Source organism: Salmo salar, chromosome ssa21 (assembly GCF_905237065.1).
Source record: "Salmo salar chromosome ssa21, Ssal_v3.1, whole genome shotgun sequence".
NCBI classification, from domain to species: Eukaryota; Metazoa; Chordata; class Actinopteri; order Salmoniformes; family Salmonidae; genus Salmo; species Salmo salar.
The window spans coordinates 41,438,370-41,459,778 of record NC_059462.1 but is presented as its reverse complement, the minus strand read 5'-3'; the positions used below and the strand labels follow the sequence as shown (position 1 = coordinate 41,459,778).

General features: G+C 49.6%; 1 protein-coding gene across 2 annotated transcripts in view; it reads right to left on the bottom strand.

Annotated features, from left to right (window-relative positions):
• The window catches only part of LOC106582346 (voltage-dependent L-type calcium channel subunit beta-4), a 67,915-nt gene that overhangs the window by 35,843 nt on the left and 10,663 nt on the right, over nucleotides 1–21,409 (bottom strand). The window contains exon 1 of one of the 2 annotated variants that reach the window (XM_014165366.2): nucleotides 16,616–16,886. The exons of the other annotated variant lie outside the window; for it this stretch is intronic. Coding sequence (XP_014020841.2) covers nucleotides 16,616–16,660 — 45 coding nt within the window. The 5' untranslated portion in view covers nucleotides 16,661–16,886. Of the gene's footprint in view, nucleotides 1–16,615; nucleotides 16,887–21,409 lie in introns of those variants that run through there. 2 annotated transcript variants of the gene reach the window in all.

The following is a 21,409-nucleotide window of genomic DNA, read 5'->3' as shown; positions in this document are numbered from 1 at the left end:
GTGTAGCGATTCTCTCCACAAGGCAATCATACAAGCTAAGTGTCAGTATAGAGACAAAGTAGAGTCACAATTCAACGGCTCAGATGACACTACAGTGGTAGGCTTGATTACCAACAACGACGAGACGGCCTAAAGGGAGGAGGTGAGGGCCCTCGGAGTGTTGTGTCAGGAAAATAACCTCACACTCAATGTCACATCCTGACCAGTAAAGGGGTTATTTGTTATTGTAGTTTGGTCAGGACGTGGCAGGGGGGTATTTGTTTTATGTGGTTCGAGGTTTGTTGATAGATGTGTTTGTGTAGAGGGGTGTTTGTTTAGAGTATTGGTTATGTTCTATGTTGTGTATTTCTATGCTCTATCTATGTTGTGTATTTCTTTGTGTTGGCCTGGTATGGCTCTCAATCAGGAACAGCTGTACATCGTTGTTGCTGATTGAGAGTCATACTTAGGTAGCCCTGTTTTCACCTGTTCCTTGTGGGAAGTTGTTGTTGCACTGCTGTGTTAGCCTGCAATACTGTTCGTTCGTACGTACGTTTTCTTGTTTTGTTAAGTGTTCTAAATAAAAGTTAAAATGAGCACTCAACCCGCTGCGCCTTGGTCCACTATATACGACGACTTTTACACAAATTATGTCAATCAGCCTATCAGAAGCTTCTAAAGCCATGACGTCATTTTCTGGAATTTTCCAAGCTGTTTAAAGGCACAGTCAATTTAGTGTATGTAAACTTCTGACCCACTGGAATTGTGATACAGTGAATTATAAGTGAAATAATCTGTCTGTAAACAATTTCTGGAAAAATGACTTGTGTCGTTGTCACGACTTCTGCCGAAGTTGTTCCCTCTCCTTGCTCGGGCGGTGTTCGCGGTCGACGTCACCGACCTTCTAGCCATCGCTGATCCATTTTTGAATGAGTGAATTATAAGTGAAATAATCTGTCTGTAAACAATTTTTGGAAAAATGACTTGTGTCGTTGTCACGACTTCTGCCGAAGTTGTTCCCCCTCCTTGCTCGGGCGGTGTTCAAAGGTCGACGTCACTGACCTTCTAGCTATCGCTGATCCATTTTTCATTTTCCATTGGTTTTGTCTTGTCTTCCATCACACCTGGTTCCAATCCCATCAATTACATGTTGTGTATTTAACCCTCTGTTTCCCCTCATGTCCTTGTCGGAGATTGTTGATTGTAAGTGTTTGTGTACGTTTGTACTGGTGTGCGTCGGGTTATGTTACCCATTGATTTTTATTATGTTTTCCGGTGGGTTTTTTGTATATAAACTGAGCCGTTGGAAACACAGTTATTTCTCTCCTTCGTCTGACTTCTCTGCTGCCAGTTAAACACCCTTACAGTCGTGCACAAAATAGATGTCCTAACCGACTTGCCAAAACTATAGTTTGTTAACCTGTTGGGGATAGGGGGCAGTATTTGCACGGCCGGATAAAAAACGTACCCGATTTAATCTGGTTACTACTCCTGCCCAGTAACTAGAATATGCATATAATTATTGGCTTTGGATAGAAAACACCCTAAAGTTTCTAAAATTGTTTGAATGGTGTCTGTGAGTATAACAGAACTCATATGGCAGGCAAAAACCTGAGAAGATTCCTTACAGGAAGTGGCCTGTCTGACCATTCCTTGAGCTTCTTGACTCTGTTTATTGAAGACTGAGGATCTTTGCTGTAACGTGACACTTCCTACGGCTCCCATAGGCTCTCAGAAGGCGGGAAAAAGCTGAATGATGTAATTCCAGCCCCAGGCTGAAACACATTAGCGCTTTTGGCAAGTGCTCTATCAGAGGACAATGGGCTTAGGCGCGTGCACGAGTCGACCCCATGTTTTTATTTTCGTTCGTCTCTGAACCTAAACACAGATTCCCAGTCGGAATATTATCGCTTTTTTTACGAGAAAAATGGCATAAAAATTGATTTTAAACAGCGGTTGACATGCTTCGAAGTACGGTAATGGAATATTTAGACATTTTTTGTCACGAAATGCGTCGTGCGCGTAACCCTTATTTACCCTTTCGGATAGTGTCTTGAACGCGCAAACAAAACGCCGCTATTTGGATATAACTATGGATTATTTTGGCCCAAACCAACATTTGTTATTGAAGTAACAGTCCTGGGGGTGCATTCTGACGAAGAACACCAAAGGTAATCGGAGTTTGGTCAGGGCTAAACTTGGTGGGTGTCTAAATAGCTAGCCGTGATGGCTGGGCTATGTACTCAGAATATTGCAAAATGTGCTTTCACCGAAAAGCTATTTTGAAATCGGACACCTCGATTGCACAAAGGAGTTCTGTATCTATAATTCTTAAAATAATTGTTATGTTTTTTTGTGAACGTTTATCGTGAGTAATTTAGTAAATTCACCGGAGGTTTGCGGGGGGTATGCTAGTTCTGAACGTCACATGCTAATGTAAAAAGCTGGTTTTTGATATAAATATGAACTTGATTGAACAAAACATCCATGTATTGTATAACATAATGTCCTAGGTGTGTCATCTGATGAAGATCATCAAAGGTTAGTGCTGCATTTAGCTGTCTTCTGGGTTTTTGTGACATTATATGCTAGCTTGAAAAATGGGTGTCTGATTATTTCTGGCTGGGTACTCTGCTGACATAATCTAATGTTTTGCTTTCGTTGTAAAGCCTTTTTGAAATCGGACAGTGTGGTTAGATTAACGAGAGTCTTGTCTTTAAAATGGTGTAAAATAGTCATATGTTTGAGAAATTGAAGTAATAGCATTTCTAAGGTATTTGAAAATCGCGCCACGATTTCGTCCCACCTACCCTAGAAAGGTTAACTAGTTGCACATCGTTACAACACTGTATATAGACATAATATGACATTTGACATGTCTTTATTCTTTTGGAACTTCTGTGAGTTTAATGTTTACTGTTAATTGTTATTGTTTATTTCACTTTTGTTTATTATCTACTTCACTTGCTTTGGCAATATGTTTCCCATGCCAATAAATCGCCTTGAATTGAATTGAGAGATAGAGACAGACAGATAAAGAGGGACAGAGAGAGAAAGACAGAAAGAGAGAGATTAAAAGCAGCACAGCGAAGCCCCAAGTGCCAGCACACAGCACATGCCTGCTGTGAGAGGGTGGATGATTCTGAGGCAGTCGAGGGGACTCATATTTCAGGCCTCCTGACGAAGGTGCTGCAAGGCATCAGCGGTGACGATGATCACATCTACAGCGCAGTGTGCAGTCACAAAGACAACTGATATAACGAAGTTCTGGGTCACGATGTGTCTACTGTGACGTGTGATGTTGCTAAGGAGAAGACAAGGCACACATCCTACCTCTAGACAAGCACTATCATAATGACACGTAATAAGTTACTTTCATTATGCAATGAAATAAGTTAGTTATTATGCCCTAGGCAGGATTTAATCTGTGCAGACACTGTGCAGACACTGTGCAGACAACTACTGATTAACACTGGCTGTCTGTCCACTTGGCCTATCACATTGTAGGCTACTGTACTGGACTGTAAGACTCACAGGCCCCATAGCATCACCATCAGCCACTTGTCACCCCCTGCCCTTTGACCCCAGTCAGTCATGTGACCACATTACATAAGGGCAGCAGGCTGAGTGACGAGAGAGAAGAGGGGCACTATCATCTCCACTACTGCTCCTGCTGCTACTACTGCTGAAATGCATATTCTCTCTCTCTCTGACAAACGATCTTAGGCACTGCGTATATCAACCACGACCACCACCTTCTCTTCCATTCGCTCACCAAATTATTCAGTGTCTGTATCATTTGCCCATGCTACAACCTGTGAAGAACAGCACCATCCCCCTCTCCTGTGTGGACAGTGTGGACTATGGAGCTCCATTGACTATAGGAGAAACAATGAATACCTAACAACACAGGGACATTTGGAGACATGGAGGGTTCTGCAGATATATACTGTGACATGATATACCTCTCCTTCCTGATCTCAACCTAACCTCCACCTCTCCTCTCTGCTCTCAACCTAACCTCCACCTCTCCTCTCTGCTCTCAACCTAACCTCCACCTCTCCTCTCTGCTCTCAACCTAACCTCCATCTCTCTTCCCTGCTCTCAACCTAACCTCCACCTCTCCTCCCTGCCCTCAACCTAACCTCCACCTCTCCTCTCAACCTATCCTCCACCTCTCTTCCCTGCTCTCAACCTAACCTCATCTCTCCTCTCTGCTCTCAACCTAACCTCCACCTCTCTTCCCTGCTCTCAACCTAACCTCCACCTCTCCTCCCTGCTCTCAACCTAACCTCCACCTCTCCTCCCTGCTCTCAACCTAACCTCCACCTCTCCTCTCAACCTAACCTCCATCTCTCCTCTCTGCTCTCAACCTAACCTCCACCTCTCCTCTCTGCTCTCAACCTAACCTCCACCTCTCCTCCCTGCTCTCAACCTAACCTCCACCTCTCCTCTCTGCTCTCAACCTAACCTCCACCTCTCCTCCCTGCTCTCAACCTAACCTCCACCTCTCCTCTCTGCTCTCAACCTAACCTCCACCTCTCCTATCCAATCTTAACCTAACCTCCACCTCTCCGCTCTTAACCTAACCTCCACCTCTCCTCTCTGCTCTCAACCTAAGCTCCAACTATCCACTCTTAACCTCCGCCTGTCCTATCCGCTCTCAACCTAACCTCCACCTCTCCTCTCCGCTCTGAACCTAACCTCCACCTCTCCACTCTGCGCTCAACCTAACCTCCACCTCTCCACTCTTAACCTAACCTCCACCTCTCCACTCCACTCCGCTCTCACCCTAACCTCCATCTCTTCTCTCTGCTCTCAACCTAACCTCCACCTGTCCACTCTTAACCTAACCTCTACCACCTCCCTGCTCTCAACCGAACCTCCACCTCTCCTCTCAACCTATCCTCCACCTCTCTTCCCTGCTCTCAACCTAACCTCCATCTCTCCTCTCTGCTCTCAACCTAACCTCCACCTCTCTTCCCTGCTCTCAACCTAACCTCCACCTCTCCTCCCTGCTCTCAACCTAACCTCCACCTCTCCACTCCACTCCGCTCTCAACCTAACCTCCATCTCTTCTCTCTGCTCTCAACCTAACCTCCACCTCTCCACTCCACTCCGCTCTCACCCTAACCTCCACCTCTCCTCCCTGCTCTCAACCTAACCTCCACCTCTCCTCTCAACCTAACCTCCACCTCTCCTCCCTGCTCTCAACCTAACCTCCACCTCTCCACTCCACTCCGCTCTCACCCTAACCTCCACCTCTCCTCTCTGCTCTCAACCTAACCTCCACCTCTCCTCCCTGCTCTCAACCTAACCTCCACCTCTCCTCCCTGCTCTCAACCTAACCTCCACCTCTCCTCTAAACCTAACCTCCACCTCTCCACTCTGCGCTCAACCTAACCTCCACCTCTCCACTCTTAACCTAACCTCCACCTCTCCACTCCACTCCGCTCTCACCCTAACCTCCATCTCTTCTCTCTGCTCTCAACCTAACCTCCACCTGTCCACTCTTAACCTAACCTCTACCTCTCCTCCCTGCTCTCAACCGAACCTCCACCTCTCCTCTCAACCTATCCTCCACCTCTCTTCCCTGCTCTCAACCTAACCTCCATCTCTCCTCTCTGCTCTCAACCTAACCTCCACCTCTCTTCCCTGCTCTCAACCTAACCTCCACCTCTCCTCCCTGCTCTCAACCTAACCTCCACCTCTCCACTCCACTCCGCTCTCAACCTAACCTCCATCTCTTCTCTCTGCTCTCAACCTAACCTCCACCTCTCCACTCCACTCCGCTCTCACCCTAACCTCCACCTCTCCTCCCTGCTCTCAACCTAACCTCCACCTCTCCTCTCAACCTAACCTCCACCTCTCCTCCCTGCTCTCAACCTAACCTCCACCTCTCCACTCCACTCCGCTCTCACCCTAACCTCCACCTCTCCTCTCTGCTCTTAACCTAACCTCCACCTCTCCTCCCTGCTCTCAACCTAACCTCCACCTCTCCTCCCTGCTCTCAACCTAACCTCCACCTCTCCTCTAAACCTAACCTCCACCTCTCCTCCCTGCTCTCAACCTAACCTCCACCTCTCCACTCCAATCTGCTCTCACCCTAACCTCCACCTCTCTTCCCTGCTCTCAACCTAACCTCCACCTCTCCTCCCTGCTCTCAACCTAACCTCCACCTCTCCTCCCTGCTCTCAACCTAACCTCCACCTCTCCACTCCACTCCGCTCTCAACCTAACCTCCATCTCTTCTCTCTGCTCTCAACCTAACCTCCACCTCTCCACTCCACTCCGCTCTAACCCTAACCTCCACCTCTCCTCCCTGCTCTCAACCTAACCTCCACCTCTCCTCCCTGCTCTCAACCTAACCTCCACCTCTCCACTCCACTCCGCTCTCACCCTAACCTCCACCTCTCCTCTCTGCTCTCAACCTAACCTCCACCTCTCCTCTCCGCTCTCAACCTAACCTCCACCTCTCCACTCTGCGCTCAACCTAACCTCCACCTCACCTATCCGCTCTCAACCTATCCTCCACCTCTCCACTCTCAACCTAACCTCCACCTCTCCACTCCACTCCGCTCTCAACCTAACCTCCATCTCTTCTCTCTGCTCTCAACCTAACCTCCACATCTCCACTCCACTCCGCTCTAACCCTAACCTCCACCTCTCCTCCCTGCTCTCAACCTAACCTCCACCTCTCCTCTCAACCTAACCTCCACCTCTCCTCCCTGCTCTCAACCTAACCTCCACCTCTCCACTCCACTCCGCTCTCACCCTAACCTCCATCTCTTCTCTCTGCTCTCAACCTAACCTCCACCTGTCCACTCTTAACCTAACCTCTATCTCTCTTCCCTGCTCTCGACCTAACCTCTACCTCTCCTCTCTACTCTCAACATAACCTCTATCTCTCCTCTCTGCTCTCAACCTATCCTCCACCTCTCTTCCCTGCTCTCAACCTAACCTCCATCACTCCTCTCTGCTCTCAACCTAACCTCCACCTCTCTTCCCTGCTCTCAACCTAACCTCCACCTCTCCTCCCTGCTCTCAACCTAACCTCCACCTCTCCACTCCACTCCGCTCTCAACCTAACCTCCATCTCTTCTCTCTGCTCTCAACCTAACCTCCACCTCTCCACTCCACTCCGCTCTCACCCTAACCTCCACCTCTCCTCCCTGCTCTCAACCTAACCTCCACCTCTCCTCTCAACCTAACCTCCACCTCTCCTCCCTGCTCTCAACCTAACCTCCACCTCTCCACTCCACTCCGCTCTCACCCTAACCTCCACCTCTCCTCTCTGCTCTTAACCTAACCTCCACCTCTCCTCCCTGCTCTCAACCTAACCTCCACCTCTCCTCTAAACCTAACCTCCACCTCTCCTCCCTGCTCTCAACCTAACCTCCACCTCTCCACTCCAATCCGCTCTCACCCTAACCTCCACCTCTCTTCCCTGCTCTCAACCTAACCTCCACCTCTCCTCCCTGCTCTCAACCTAACCTCCACCTCTCCTCCCTGCTCTCAACCTAACCTCCACCTCTCCACTCCACTCCGCTCTCAACCTAACCTCCATCTCTTCTCTCTGCTCTCAACCTAACCTCCACCTCTCCACTCCACTCCGCTCTAACCCTAACCTCCACCTCTCCTCCCTGCTCTCAACCTAACCTCCACCTCTCCTCCCTGCTCTCAACCTAACCTCCACCTCTCCACTCCACTCCGCTCTCACCCTAACCTCCACCTCTCCTCTCTGCTCTCAACCTAACCTCCACCTCTCCTCTCCGCTCTCAACCTAACCTCCACCTCTCCACTCTGCGCTCAACCTAACCTCCACCTCACCTATCCGCTCTCAACCTATCCTCCACCTCTCCACTCTCAACCTAACCTCCACCTCTCCACTCCACTCCGCTCTCAACCTAACCTCCATCTCTTCTCTCTGCTCTCAACCTAACCTCCACATCTCCACTCCCTCCGCTCTAACCCTAACCTCTATCTCTCCTCCCTGCTCTCAACCTAACCTCCACCTCTCCTCTCAACCTAACCTCTACCTCTCCTCCCTGCTCTCAACCTAACCTCCACCTCTCCACTCCACTCCGCTCTCACCCTAACCTCCATCTCTTCTCTCTGCTCTCAACCTAACCTCCACCTGTCCACTCTTAACCTAACCTCTATCTCTCTTCCCTGCTCTCGACCTAACCTCTACCTCTCCTCTCTACTCTCAACATAACCTCTATCTCTCCTCTCTGCTCTCAACCTAACCTCCACCTCTCCTCTCTGCTCTCAACATAACCTCTATCTCTCCTCTCTGCTCTCAACCTAACCTCCACCTCTCCTCTCTGATCTTAACCTAAGCTCCACCTCTCCCCTCCACTCTTAAACTCCCACTCTCCTATCTAATCTCAACCTAACCTCCACCTCTCCTCTCTGCTCTCAACATAACCTCTATCTCTCCTCTCTGCTCTCAACTTAACCTCCACCTCTCCTCTCTGATCTTAACCTAAGCTCCACCTCTCCCCTCCACTCTTAAACTCCCACTCTCCTATCTAATCTCAACCTAACCTCCACCTCTCCTCTCTGCTCTCAACCTAACCTCCACCTCTCCTCTCCCCTCCCTCCTCTCCTCTCCACTCTTAACCTAACCTCCACCTCTCCTATCCAATCTTAACTTAACCTCCTCCTCTCTGCTCTTAATCTAACCTCTACTCTCTGCACTCAACCTAAGATCGAACTATCCACTCCTAAACTCCGCCTGTCGTATCCACTCTCAACCTAACCTCCACCTCTCCTCTCTGCGCTCAACCTAACCTCCACCTCTCCTATCCGCTCTCAACCTATCCTCCACCTCTCCACTCTAAACCTAACCTCCACCTCTCTTCTCTGCTCTCAACCTAACCTCCACCTCTCCTCTCCACTCCGCTCTCACCCTAACCTCCACATCTCCTCTCTGCTCTCAACCTAACCTCCACCTGTCCACTCTTAACCTCCATCTCTTCTCTCTGCTCTCAACCTAACCTCCACCTGTCCACTCTTAACCTAACCTCCACCTCTCCTCTCTGCTCTCAACCGAACCTCCACCTCTCCTCTCGGCTCTCAACCTAACCACCTCTCCTCTCCGCTCTCAACCTAACCTCCACCTCTAAACTCTTAACCTAACTTCCACCTCTCCTCTCTGTTCTCAACCTAACCAACTCTCCTCTACGCTCTCAACCAAACCTCCACCTCTAAACTCAACCTAACCTCCACCTCTCCTCTCCGCTGTCAACCTAACCTTTACCAGTCCACTCTTAATGTAACCGCCACCTCTCCTCTCTGTTCTCAACCTAACCACCTCTCCTCTCCGCTCTCAACCTAACCTCCACCTCTAAACTCTTAACCTAACCTCCACATCTCCTTTCTCAACCTAACCTTCACCTCTCCTCTCTGCTCTCAACCTAGCCTCCACCTCTCCTCTCTGTTCTCAACCTAACCACCTCTCCTCGCCACTCTCAACTTAACCTCCACCCCTTAACCTAACCCCCACCTCTCCTCTCCGCTCTCAACCTAACCTCCACCTCTCCATTCTGCTCCCAACCTAACCTCCACCTCTCCTCTCTGCTCTCAACCTAACCTTCACCTCTCCTCTCCGCTCTCAACCTAACCTCCCCCTCTCCTACCTGCGCTCAACCTAACCTCCACCTCTCCTATCCGCTGTCAACCTATCCTCCACATCTCCACTCTTAACCTAACCTCCCCCTCTCCTCTCCATTCCGCTCTCACCCTAACTTCCACATATCCTCTCTGCTCGCAACCTAACCTCCACCTGTCCACTCTTAACCTAACCTCCACCTCTCCTCTTTGCTCTCAACCTAACCTCCACCTCTCCTCTCTGTTCTCAACCTATCCACCTCTCCTCTCCGCTCTCAACCTAACCTCCACCTCTAAACACTTAACCTAACCTCCACCTCTCCTCTCTGTTCTCAACCTAACCCTGTCTCCTCTCCACCCTCAACCTTACCTCCACCTCCACCTCTAAACTCTTAACCTAACCTCCACCTCTCCTCTCCGCTCTCAACGTAACCTTTACCAGTCCACTATTAATGTAACCGCCAACTCTCCTCTCTGTTCTCAACCTAACCAACTCTCCTCTCCGCTCTCAACCTAACCTCCACCTCTAAACTCTTAACCTAACCTCCATCTCTCCTCTCCGCTCTCAACCTAACCTCCACCTCTCACCTCTTAACCTAACCTTCACCTATCCCCTCTGCTCTCCACCTAACCTCCACATCTCCTTTCTAAACCTAACCTTCACCTCTCCTCTCTGCTCTCAACCTAGTCTCCACCTCTCCTCTCTGTTCTCAACCTAACCACCTCTCATCTCCACTCTCAACTTAACCTCCACCTCTCAACCTAACCTCCACCTCTCCTCTCTCCTCTCAACCTAAACTCTACCTCTCCTCTCTGATCTTAACCTAACCTCCACCTCTCCTCTCTGCTCTCAACCTAACCTCCACCTCTCCTCTCTCCTCTCAACCTAAACTCCACCTCTCCTCTCTGATCTTAACCTAAGCTCCACCTCTCCCCCCCACTCTTAAACTCCCACTCTCCTATCTACTCTCAACCTAACCTCCACCTCTCCACTCTTAACCTAACCTCCACCTCTCCTATCCAATCGTAACCTAACCTCCACCTCTCCACTCTTAACCTAGCCTCCACCTCTCCTCTCTGCTCTCAACCTAAGCTCCAACTATCCATTCTTAACCTCCGCCTGGCCTATCCGCTCTCAACCTAACCTCCACCTCTCCTCTTGAAACCAGGTGTGTAAAACAAAGACAAAACAAATGGAAAATGAAAAGTGGATCGGCGATGGCTAGAAGGCCGGTGACGTCGACTGCCGAACGCCGCCCGAACAAGGAGAGGGACCGACTTCGGCAGAAGTCGTGACAGTGAGGCAGTTATGTAAGGATTAATGCTTCCAGGGTAAGATTTTCCATTAATACAAATAACTGTTATTTACTACATCATTACGTAATAAATCCATAAATACGGGACAGTAAAGAAATCCAAATGAGACCACCACACCTTTATTATGTACAGTATACACCACACTGTCACTGTGTAATGTCAGTTATTATGTACAGTATACACCACACTGTCACTGTGTAATGTCAGTTATTATGTACAGTATACACCACACTGTCACTGTGTAATGTCAGTTATTATGTACAGTATACACCACACTGTCACTGTGTAATGTCAGTTATTATGTACAGTATACACCACACTGTCACTGTGTAATGTCAGTTATTATGTACAGTATACACCACACTGTCACTGTGTAATGTCAGTTATTATGTACAGTATACACCACACTGTCACTGTGTAATGTCAGTTCAAACCAATGAACGGTCTTTCTGCTTGGAAACCATCTAGGCCCCTGCATAAGAGGGACCTGCCAGTCTGTGTGTCAACCCTATGTCAGACATTGACTGATCGACAAAGCAAACCAGTCAGCAGTTCCACAGGAGGGAACTTTGACCTTGCGGCTACAATGTAAGTATTCTTGAAGCCAAACTCACACTACTTTTGTGAATTTTCTCAGGAGAGAAAACAAAGGCATTGAAGAATTGAACAACAAAGGCAATATCTGTTGGCTCCTCTTCATACAAGGAAGGGAGAAGCGCTCGTCGGAGGCATGCCATGATGACACACTTTAAAACGTTCCTAAAATGACTGTAGTGACACAAAAAGGAACCAGCCACACCCCTCCCACCACTCCCACCACTACCAACACTGACACACTACTAGGTCACTAGTGAGGCAGTTATCTATGTCAAGGAAGCTGGACTTGAATTCATCAGGATACACTCATGACTTATCTGCTGAGATGCCTGGGAGTGCTCTGTCCTCTGCGCCAGCTCCTATCTGATCCCAGTCAGTCTGAAGCTCTCAGAGAACCACTCATGCTCCCTCTCTCTCCCTGTCTATCTACCAATACAGTAACTCCATCCTGGATCACTTTATATCCTGGATCACTTTATATCCTGGATCACTTTATATCCTGGATCGCTTTATATCCTGGATCGCTTTATATCCTGGATCACTTTATATCCTGGATCACTTTATATCCTGGATCACTTTATATCCTGGATCGCTTTATATCCTGGATCGCTTTATATCCTGGATCACTTTATATCCTGGATCGCTTTATATCCTGGATCGCTTTATATCCTGGATCCTTTATATCCTGGATCACTTTATATCCTGGATCACTTTATATCCTGGATCACTTTATATCCTGGATCACTTTATATCCTGGATCGCTTTATATCCTGGATCGCTTTATATCCTGGATCGCTTTATATCCTGGATCACTTTATATCCTGGATCACTTTATATCCTGGATCACTTTATATCCTGGATGGCTTTATATCCTGGATCCTTTATTTGTAAAGATGTCATTGCCATAGTAAACTAACTAACATCGGTCCAATATCATACAGTAGGTACTTTGTGGTAGAGTATTTACTAATCTCGTATTTATTAAAATTGTACGTAATTCGATTAAGTTCTGGGATGAGATGTATGTGATAAGATACTACAACCAGAAGCGGGGCAGTAGCTCAACCCCCTTTGATCTGCAAGTCTATGGGCCAAATGTCCCTTCCCCTTTGTAAATTCTAATGATGCCCACACCTGCTATATTGTGATTTGTCCAACTAATCAGTGACTAAAAACTAGCGCTCCAGAACAACTGTTGCTCGTTAGTGTTTGCATCGAAAAGTCTTTGGCAGACGCTACAATACCCTTTATGTTGCATAGTAAGTACTTCATCTCTTGTGGATAGACTAACATGGGTCAAAGACAAAGCATTTGACAGGTGACACAGTGTAGACAGTGTCTGAGGACTGGGTACAGCAGCTAACTGTGGTACCTTAAAAGCATTTGACAGGTGACACAGTGTAGACAGAGTCTGAGGACTGGGTACAGCAGCTAACTGTGGTACCTTAACTATCATAGTGCCAGATGATATGAACGATCCATTGCCCCTAAAACAAGAACAGACCTCCATCTATTTAAAGCCAGAATCCTTAATGGTGAAACTGCCACGTCCGTTTGCGATATTACAATAACAAAGTAATTACTGCAAACAACTAACACAGTTTTTTCCCCTCGGATATCATTGCAGACGTGACAGAACAGCAGCATGCCAGTATATGTATTGCAAAAAATTATTGATGAGCGACGCTCCCCCAGCACTTCGCACCTCCCCAGTACTCCCCACCTCCCCCAGCACTCCCCACCTCCCCAGTACTCCCCACCTCCCCCAGCACTCCCCACCTCCCCCAGCACTTCGCACCTCCCCAGTACTCCCCACCTCCCCCAGCACTCCCCACCTCCCCCAGCACTCCCCACCTCCCCAGTACTCCCCACCTCCCCAGTACTCCCCACCTCCCCAGCACTCCCCACCTCCCCAGCACTCCCCACCTCCCCAGTACTCCCCACCTCCCCAGCACTCCCCACCTCCCCCAGCACTCCCCACCTCCCCCAGCACTTCGCACCTCCGCCAGCACTCCCCACCTCCCCAGTACTCCCCACCTCCCCAGCACTCCCACCTCCCCCAGCACTCCCCACCTCCGCCAGCACTCCCCACCTCCCCAGTACTCCCCACCTCCCCAGTACTCCCCACCTCCCCAGCACTCCCCACCTCCCCAGTACTCCCCACCTCCCCAGCACTCCCCACCTCCCCCAGCACTCCCCACCTCCCCAGCACTCCCCACCTCCCCAGCACTCCCCACCTCCCCAGCACTCCCCACCTCCCCCAGCACTTCGCACCTCCGCCAGCACTCCCCACCTCCCCAGTACTCCCCACCTCCCCAGCACTCCCACCTCCCCCAGCACTCCCACCTCCGCCAGCACTCCCACCTCCGCCAGCACTCCCCACCTCCCCAGTACTCCCCACCTCCCCAGCACTCCCCACCTCCCCAGTACTCCCCACCTCCCGCCGGACTTCGCACCTCCGCCAGCCCTCCCCACCTCCCCAGCACTCCCCACCTCCCCCAGCACTCCCCACCTCCCCCAGCACTCCCCACCTCCGCCAGCACTCCCCACCTCCGCCAGCACTCCCCACCTCCGCCAGCACTCCCCACCTCCCCAGCACTCCCCACCTCCCCAGCACTCCCCACCTCCCCAGCACTCTCCACCTCCCTCAGCACTCCCCACCTCCGCCAGCACTCCCCACCTCCGCCAGCACTCCCCACCTCCCCCAGCACTCCCCACCTCCCTCAGCACTCCCCACCTCCCCCAGCACTCCCCACCGCCCTCAGCACTCCCCACCTCCCCCAGCACTTCCACCTCTGCTTCGTCTACAAAACAATAACAACGTTTGAGGGGCGGTCAGTGGCGCTGTTTCCCCTACTGCGGATTCCATCTTTAAATGGAAATTTAAGTGTTGGGAAATGTGTTTTCCCCGTATGATGATTGCTCCTATAGCAGCTCTAACAGCTTGCTGAGTGAGGGGGGGAAGTCTGATTCATCCATCAGCCAGTGTGTCACCATATTTGACGCATTTCCGAACGGAGCTGCAGTGCTTGGCTTGAACACACTCCAGCAAACAAAATCCTGGAACTGTTTCCTCTCCAAATGAAAAATGACATTGGCATCTCCGACCCTGGCTGGCCCTGGCCGGTGGCACAACATTGCAGTACAGCCGATGCCCACGCAGAGGGGTCCGGTTTTTACCACCCTTTCTGGGGAGAAAAGCGAAGCTGGCAGATGCACTGATAAAGTCCAGAATGTGTGGTATCTCTTTGCATCTTCAAAACAATTCACTCTGTATCGTCTATTGTCTCACTTCTGAAAAGGGCAGCCACTGACACCGACAGACCTGTGATAAGCACTAATAACAACAGGCTACAGGAACATAGGAGCTATTCTGGAGCACAGATGCTTTGGAGAAGTAACAACAAGACGTCCTCTCACAGAATAGATGTGTAAACAAATAGACTTGGACAGATCTTGAGGATCTTGAGCCCCACGTAAGCAGAACATACAGGAATAGAAAAGGTTCATGACCATATAATAGCAGTGTAATAAGAGTGTCATTTCAGTGTACAGGAAGACAGATGGAGTGAGAGTGTAAAAAGGCCTGTTAGATCCCTGCTCAGTGTGAATCTATACTCCCCGTTCCCTCCCTACACTCCCCACCAAGCCCCAACACGGGGTACTCTTACTGATGCCCATCACACGTCAACGTAAAGCTGGGTTGCTCCATAGCAATGGAGGATAATGGTTGTGTTTATGAAGACCTATTTTAGCTCTGCGTAGGTCGACAGACACTATCTCCATGCACTGATAGGACTGCGGCATTGCTCTGTGTTTTAGACAGCAAGGTTCTCTGATCGTCTGCATTCCTATGTGTGTGTTGTCTTTACTACACTTTTCCCTCGGATAGAAAGAGAGTGAGAGGAGAAAACAACAGAGCGAGAGAAGGAAAATGGTGAGACGCTTTCCTTTTAAATGAGACAAAATGTTTGCAGCTCTCTGTTCCAAGGGGCTACAGAAGGATACATTAAGCAATCACAACCTTAAAGGGAAGGCTAGGGCTCTGCTGGCTAAACACACACACACACACACAGCGAGAGTTACAACATTTACTGGCTAATCAGTCATCCACAGGCTTGGTAGATGGTCGAGAGAGAGCCCTGTATGTCCAGATCAGTGGATGTTCAATGATATGAAATGAAGGAAGGAATGGTTCCTCTGCCTGTTCTCCTTCAGTGGCATCACACAAAGCCACACAGAGAACCGTACAGAGAAGCTACAGAGAACTGTGCAGAGAACCTACAGAGAACCAAGACAACCTACAGAGAACCAAGAGAATATACAGAGAACCTACAGAGAACCAAGAGAACCTACAGAGAACCAAGAGAACCTACAGAGAACCAAGAGAACCTACAGAGAACCAAGAGAACCTACAGAGAACCAAGAGGACCTACAGAGAACCAAGAGAACCTACAGAGAACCAAGAGAACCTACAGAGAACCTACAGAGAACCAAGAGAACCTACAGAGAACCAAGAGAACCTACAGAGAACCAAGAGAACCGTGCAGTTAGAAGGTGACAGTAACACAGAGACACATGCATCCCTCTTCTCTCATCCCCCATTCCCTCCATCCATCCCTCCATCCCTCCTCTCCCTCCCCCTCTCCCCCTCCCCTCTTCCTCTCCCTCTCCCCTCCTCCTCTCCCCCTCCCCTCCCCTCCCTCTCTCCATGGTTCACCCACCCACTCTGTTCCAACTCAACAGAGCATAATATACAAGCTGAATCTCCAGCCTCCCCCAACCCTGTGTGTGTGTGTGTGTGTGTGTGTGTGTGTGTGTGTGTGTGTGTGTGTGTGTGTGTGTGTGTGTGTGTGTGTGTGTGTGTGTGTGTGTGTGTGTGTGTGTGTGTGTGTGTGTGTGTGTGTGTGTGTGTGTGTGTAAGTGCATTTTGTATGTGTGTTTGCATGTTCAACCAGCATCAACTGTGTGGTTCTGTCAATACACAGGCATCTCTCTCTCTCTCTCGCTCTCTCTCACACACGCAAACAATGAGAGAATAACAGCACCGTACAGGCAGTTACCACTGCTTACATGGTCTACCCTTACACTACAACCCCTTACTCACCGCCTCCGAGTCTTCCAATCCATGTAGGTACAAATTATCATACATGGAGGTTTGATATTCCAACAAGCACCTCTTGCGAATTGACAAAAATAGCAAGGATGGCTTGAAGCACCAGCACCAGAGATGGATTATCAGGGGTTACATTCCCTCTAGATAGAAAACAACAACACCAAAGCAGAAATGAGAAACAGGTGGAGTTGTTCTTATTGTTCTCCTCCCTGAGCCTTGATGGTGAATTAGATGGTTTCCCCCTCTAGCTTAAAGAATTGTCCTTTTTCCATCATCTTAATAAAGCAACGCAGAGGTTCAGTTATCCTCAGATGCTGCTGTCTAGATCCAGACCTGGCATTTTATCTCCCTTCCAAACAGAGAGTAGGAGAGGAGAGCCAACCATTCCTCAATCACGGGCTGATGACAGAGCAGGGAGGCAGGCTTCTGATTGGCTGCTTCATGCTCCAATCAGCTTGGAAGAGCATTCTCACTGATGGTGAATAAGGAAATGAGAGAAAAGGAGAGGAGATGAGGGGATAGGGAAGGAAAGGAGATGAGGGGATAGGAAAGGAAGAGGAGAGGAGAAGAGGAGGGTCTGTCGCTTGAGAGCAGCAGACTTTCCCCTCCACTGACAGTGGTTTCTTGTATTTCTTTACCAGTGTCTAATACCCTGTGTTGTATTCTCTCCATCTCTCTCACTTTCCCTCTTTACCTTTAGCCCCTCCCCTCTCTCTTTACCTCTATCCCCTCCCCTCTCTCTTTACCTCTATCCCCTCCCCTCTCTCTTTACCTCTATCCCCTTCCCTCTCTCTTTACCTCTATCCCCCTCCCCTCTCTCTTTGCCTCTATCCCCTCCCCTCTCTCTTTACCTCTATCCCCCTCCCCTCTTTACCTCTATCCCCCTCCCCTCTCTCTTTGCCTCTATCCCCTCCCTCTCTCCATGGTTCACCCACCCACTCTGTTCCAACTCAACAGAGCATAATATACAAGCTGAATCTCCAGCCTCCCCCAACCCTGTGTGTGTGTGTGTGTGTGTGTGTGTGTGTGTGTGTGTGTGTGTGTGTGTGTGTGTGTGTGTGTGTGTGTGTGTGTGTGTGTGTGTGTGTGTGTGTGTGTGTGTGTGTGTGTGTGTGTGTGTGTGTGTGTGTGTGTGTGTAAGTGCATTTTGTATGTGTGTTTGCATGTTCAACCAGCATCAACTGTGTGGTTCTGTCAATACACAGGCATCTCTCTCTCTCTCTCGCTCTCTCTCACACACGCAAACAATGAGAGAATAACAGCACCGTACAGGCAGTTACCACTGCTTACATGGTCTACCCTTACACTACAACCCCTTACTCACCGCCTCCGAGTCTTCCAATCCATGTAGGTACAAATTATCATACATGGAGGTTTGATATTCCAACAAGCACCTCTTGCGAATTGACAAAAATAGCAAGGATGGCTTGAAGCACCAGCACCAGAGATGGATTATCAGGGGTTACATTCCCTCTAGATAGAAAACAACAACACCAAAGCAGAAATGAGAAACAGGTGGAGTTGTTCTTATTGTTCTCCTCCCTGAGCCTTGATGGTGAATTAGATGGTTTCCCCCTCTAGCTTAAAGAATTGTCCTTTTTTCCATCATCTTAATAAAGCAACGCAGAGGTTCAGTTATCCTCAGATGCTGCTGTCTAGATCCAGACCTGGCATTTTATCTCCCTTCCAAACAGAGAGTAGGAGAGGAGAGCCAACCATTCCTCAATCACGGGCTGATGACAGAGCAGGGAGGCAGGCTTCTGATTGGCTGCTTCATGCTCCAATCAGCTTGGAAGAGCATTCTCACTGATGGTGAATAAGGAAATGAGAGAAAAGGAGAGGAGATGAGGGGATAGGGAAGGAAAGGAGATGAGGGGATAGGAAAGGAAGAGGAGAGGAGAAGAGGAGGGTCTGTCGCTTGAGAGCAGCAGACTTTCCCCTCCACTGACAGTGGTTTCTTGTATTTCTTTACCAGTGTCTAATACCCTGTGTTGTATTCTCTCCATCTCTCTCACTTTCCCTCTTTACCTTTAGCCCCTCCCCTCTCTCTTTACCTCTATCCCCTCCCCTCTCTCTTTACCTCTATCCCCTCCCCTCTCTCTTTACCTCTATCCCCTTCCCTCTCTCTTTACCTCTATCCCCCTCCCCTCTCTCTTTGCCTCTATCCCCTCCCCTCTCTCTTTACCTCTATCCCCCTCCCCTCTTTACCTCTATCCCCTCCCCTCTCTCTTTGCCTCTATCCCCTCCCCTCTCTCTTTACCTCTATCCCCTCCCCTCTCTCTTTACCTCTATCCCCTCCCCTCTCTCTTTACCTCTATCCCCTCCCCTCTCTCTTTACCTCTATCCCTCCCCTCTCTCTTTACCTCTATCCCCTCCCCTCTCTCTTTACCTCTATCCCCTCCCCTCTCTCTTTACCTCTATCCCCTCCCCTCTCTCTTTACCTCTATCCCCTCCCCTCTTTACCTCTATCCCCTCCCCTCTCTCTTTACCTCTATCCCCTCCCCTCTTTACCTCTATCCCCCTCCCCTCTCTCTTTACCTCTATCCCCTCCCTCTCTTTACCTCTATCCCCTCCCCTCTCTCTTTACCTCTATCCCCTCCCCTCTCTCTTTACCTCTATCCCCTCCCCTCTCTCTTTACCTCTATCCCCTCCCCTCTCTCTTTACCTCTATCCCCTCCCCTCTCTCTTTACCTCTATCCCCTCCCCTCTTTACCTCTATCCCCCTCCCTCTCTCTTTACCTCTATCCCTCCCCTCTCTCTTTACCTCTATCCCCTCTCTCTTTACCTCTATCCCCCTCCCCTCTCTCTTTACCTCTATCCCTCCCCTCTTTACCTCTATCCCTCCCCTCTCTCTTTACCTCTATCCCCCTCCCCTCTTTACCTCTATCCCCCTCCCCTCTCTCTTTGCCTCTATCCCCTCCCCTCTCTCTTTACCTCTATCCCCTCCCCTCTCTCTTTACCTCTATCCCCTCCCCTCTCTCTTTACCTCTATCCCCTCCCCTCTCTCTTTACCTCTATCCCTCCCCTCTCTCTTTACCTCTATCCCCTCCCCTCTCTCTTTACCTCTATCCCCTCCCCTCTCTCTTTACCTCTATCCCCTCCCCTCTCTCTTTACCTCTATTCCCTCCCCTCTCTCTTTACCTCTATCCCCCTCCCTCTCTCTTTACCTCTATCCCCCTCCCCTCTCTCTTTACCTCTATCCCCTCCCCTCTCTCTTTACCTCTATCCCCTCCCTCTCTCTTTACCTCTATCCCCTCCCCTCTCTCTTTACCTCTATCCCCTCCCCTCTCTCTTTACCTCTATCCCCTCCCCTCCTCTTTACCTCTATCCCCTCCCGTCTTTACCTCTATCCCCTCCCCTGTCTTTACCTCTATCCCCTCCCCTCTCTCTTTACCTCTATCCCCTCCCCTCTCTCTTTACCTCTATCCCCTCCCCTCTCTCTTTACCTCTATCCCCTCCCCTCTTTACCTCTATCCCCCTCCCCTCTCTCTTTACCTCTATCCCCTCCCCTCTCTCTTTACCTCTATCCCCTCCCCTCTCTCTTTACCTCTATCCCCCTCCCCTCTCTCTTTACCTCTATTCCCTCCCTCTCTCTTTACCTCTATCCCTCCCCTCTCTCTTTACCTCTTTCCCCTCACCTCTCTCTTTACCTCTATCCCCTCACCTCTCTCTTTACCTCTATCCCTCCCCTCTCTCTTTACCTCTATCCCCTCCCCTCTCTCTTTACCTCTATCCCCTCCCCTCTCTCTTTACCTCTATCCCCTCCCCTCTCTCTTTACCTCTATCCCCTCCCCTCTCTCTTTACCTCTATCCCCTCCCCTCTCTCTTTACCTCTATCCCCTCCCCTCTCTCTTTACCTCTATCCCCTCCCCTCTCTCTTTACCTCTATCCCCTCCCCTCTTTACCTCTATCCCCCTCCCTCTCTCTTTACCTCTTTCCCCTCACCTCTCTCTTTACCTCTATCCCCTCCCCTCTCTCTTTACCTCTATCCCCTCTCTCTTTACCTCTATCCCCCTCCCCTCTCTCTTTACCTCTATCCCCTCACCTCTCTCTTTACCTCTATCCCCTCCCCTCTCTCTTTACCTCTATCCCCTCCCCTCTCTCTTTACCTCTATCCCCTCCCCTCTCTCTTTACCTCTATCCCCTCCCCTCTCTCTTTACCTCTATCCCATCCCCTCTCTCTTTACCTCTATCCCCTCCCCTCTCTCTTTACCTCTATCCCCTCCCCTCTCTCTTTACCTCTATCCCCTCCCCTCTCTCTTTTTATTTTCCTCTGTCATAAGGTGGCTTGCTGAAGAGGCGAGAGTGTGTGTATGTTTGTATGTGTGTGTGTGATGATCTCCTGACCTAATCACCCAGGTTTAACAACCCCTCCCGCCACACACACACACTGTCACATCATTCACACACACAGCATTATGCCATACATGAATCATTACATATCAAATTGGATCTTGACCCATGCTGATCCTCAGTGTTGATCCTCACAGTGTTGATCCTCACAGTGTTGATCCTCACAGTGTTAATCATCACAGTGTTGATCCTCACAGTGTTGATCCTCACAGTGTTGATCCTCACAGTGTTGATCATCACAGTGTTGATCCTCACAGTGTTGATCCTCACAGTGTTGATCCTCACAGTGTTGATCCTCACACTGTTGATCCACACAGTGTTAATCATCACAGTGTTGATCCTTACAGTGTTCCAATACCCAGGTTCTGTGTTATTCCATCTTCATGGACCCACTGGGACCATAAAACACCCAACATGCAGTCTACAGATTCA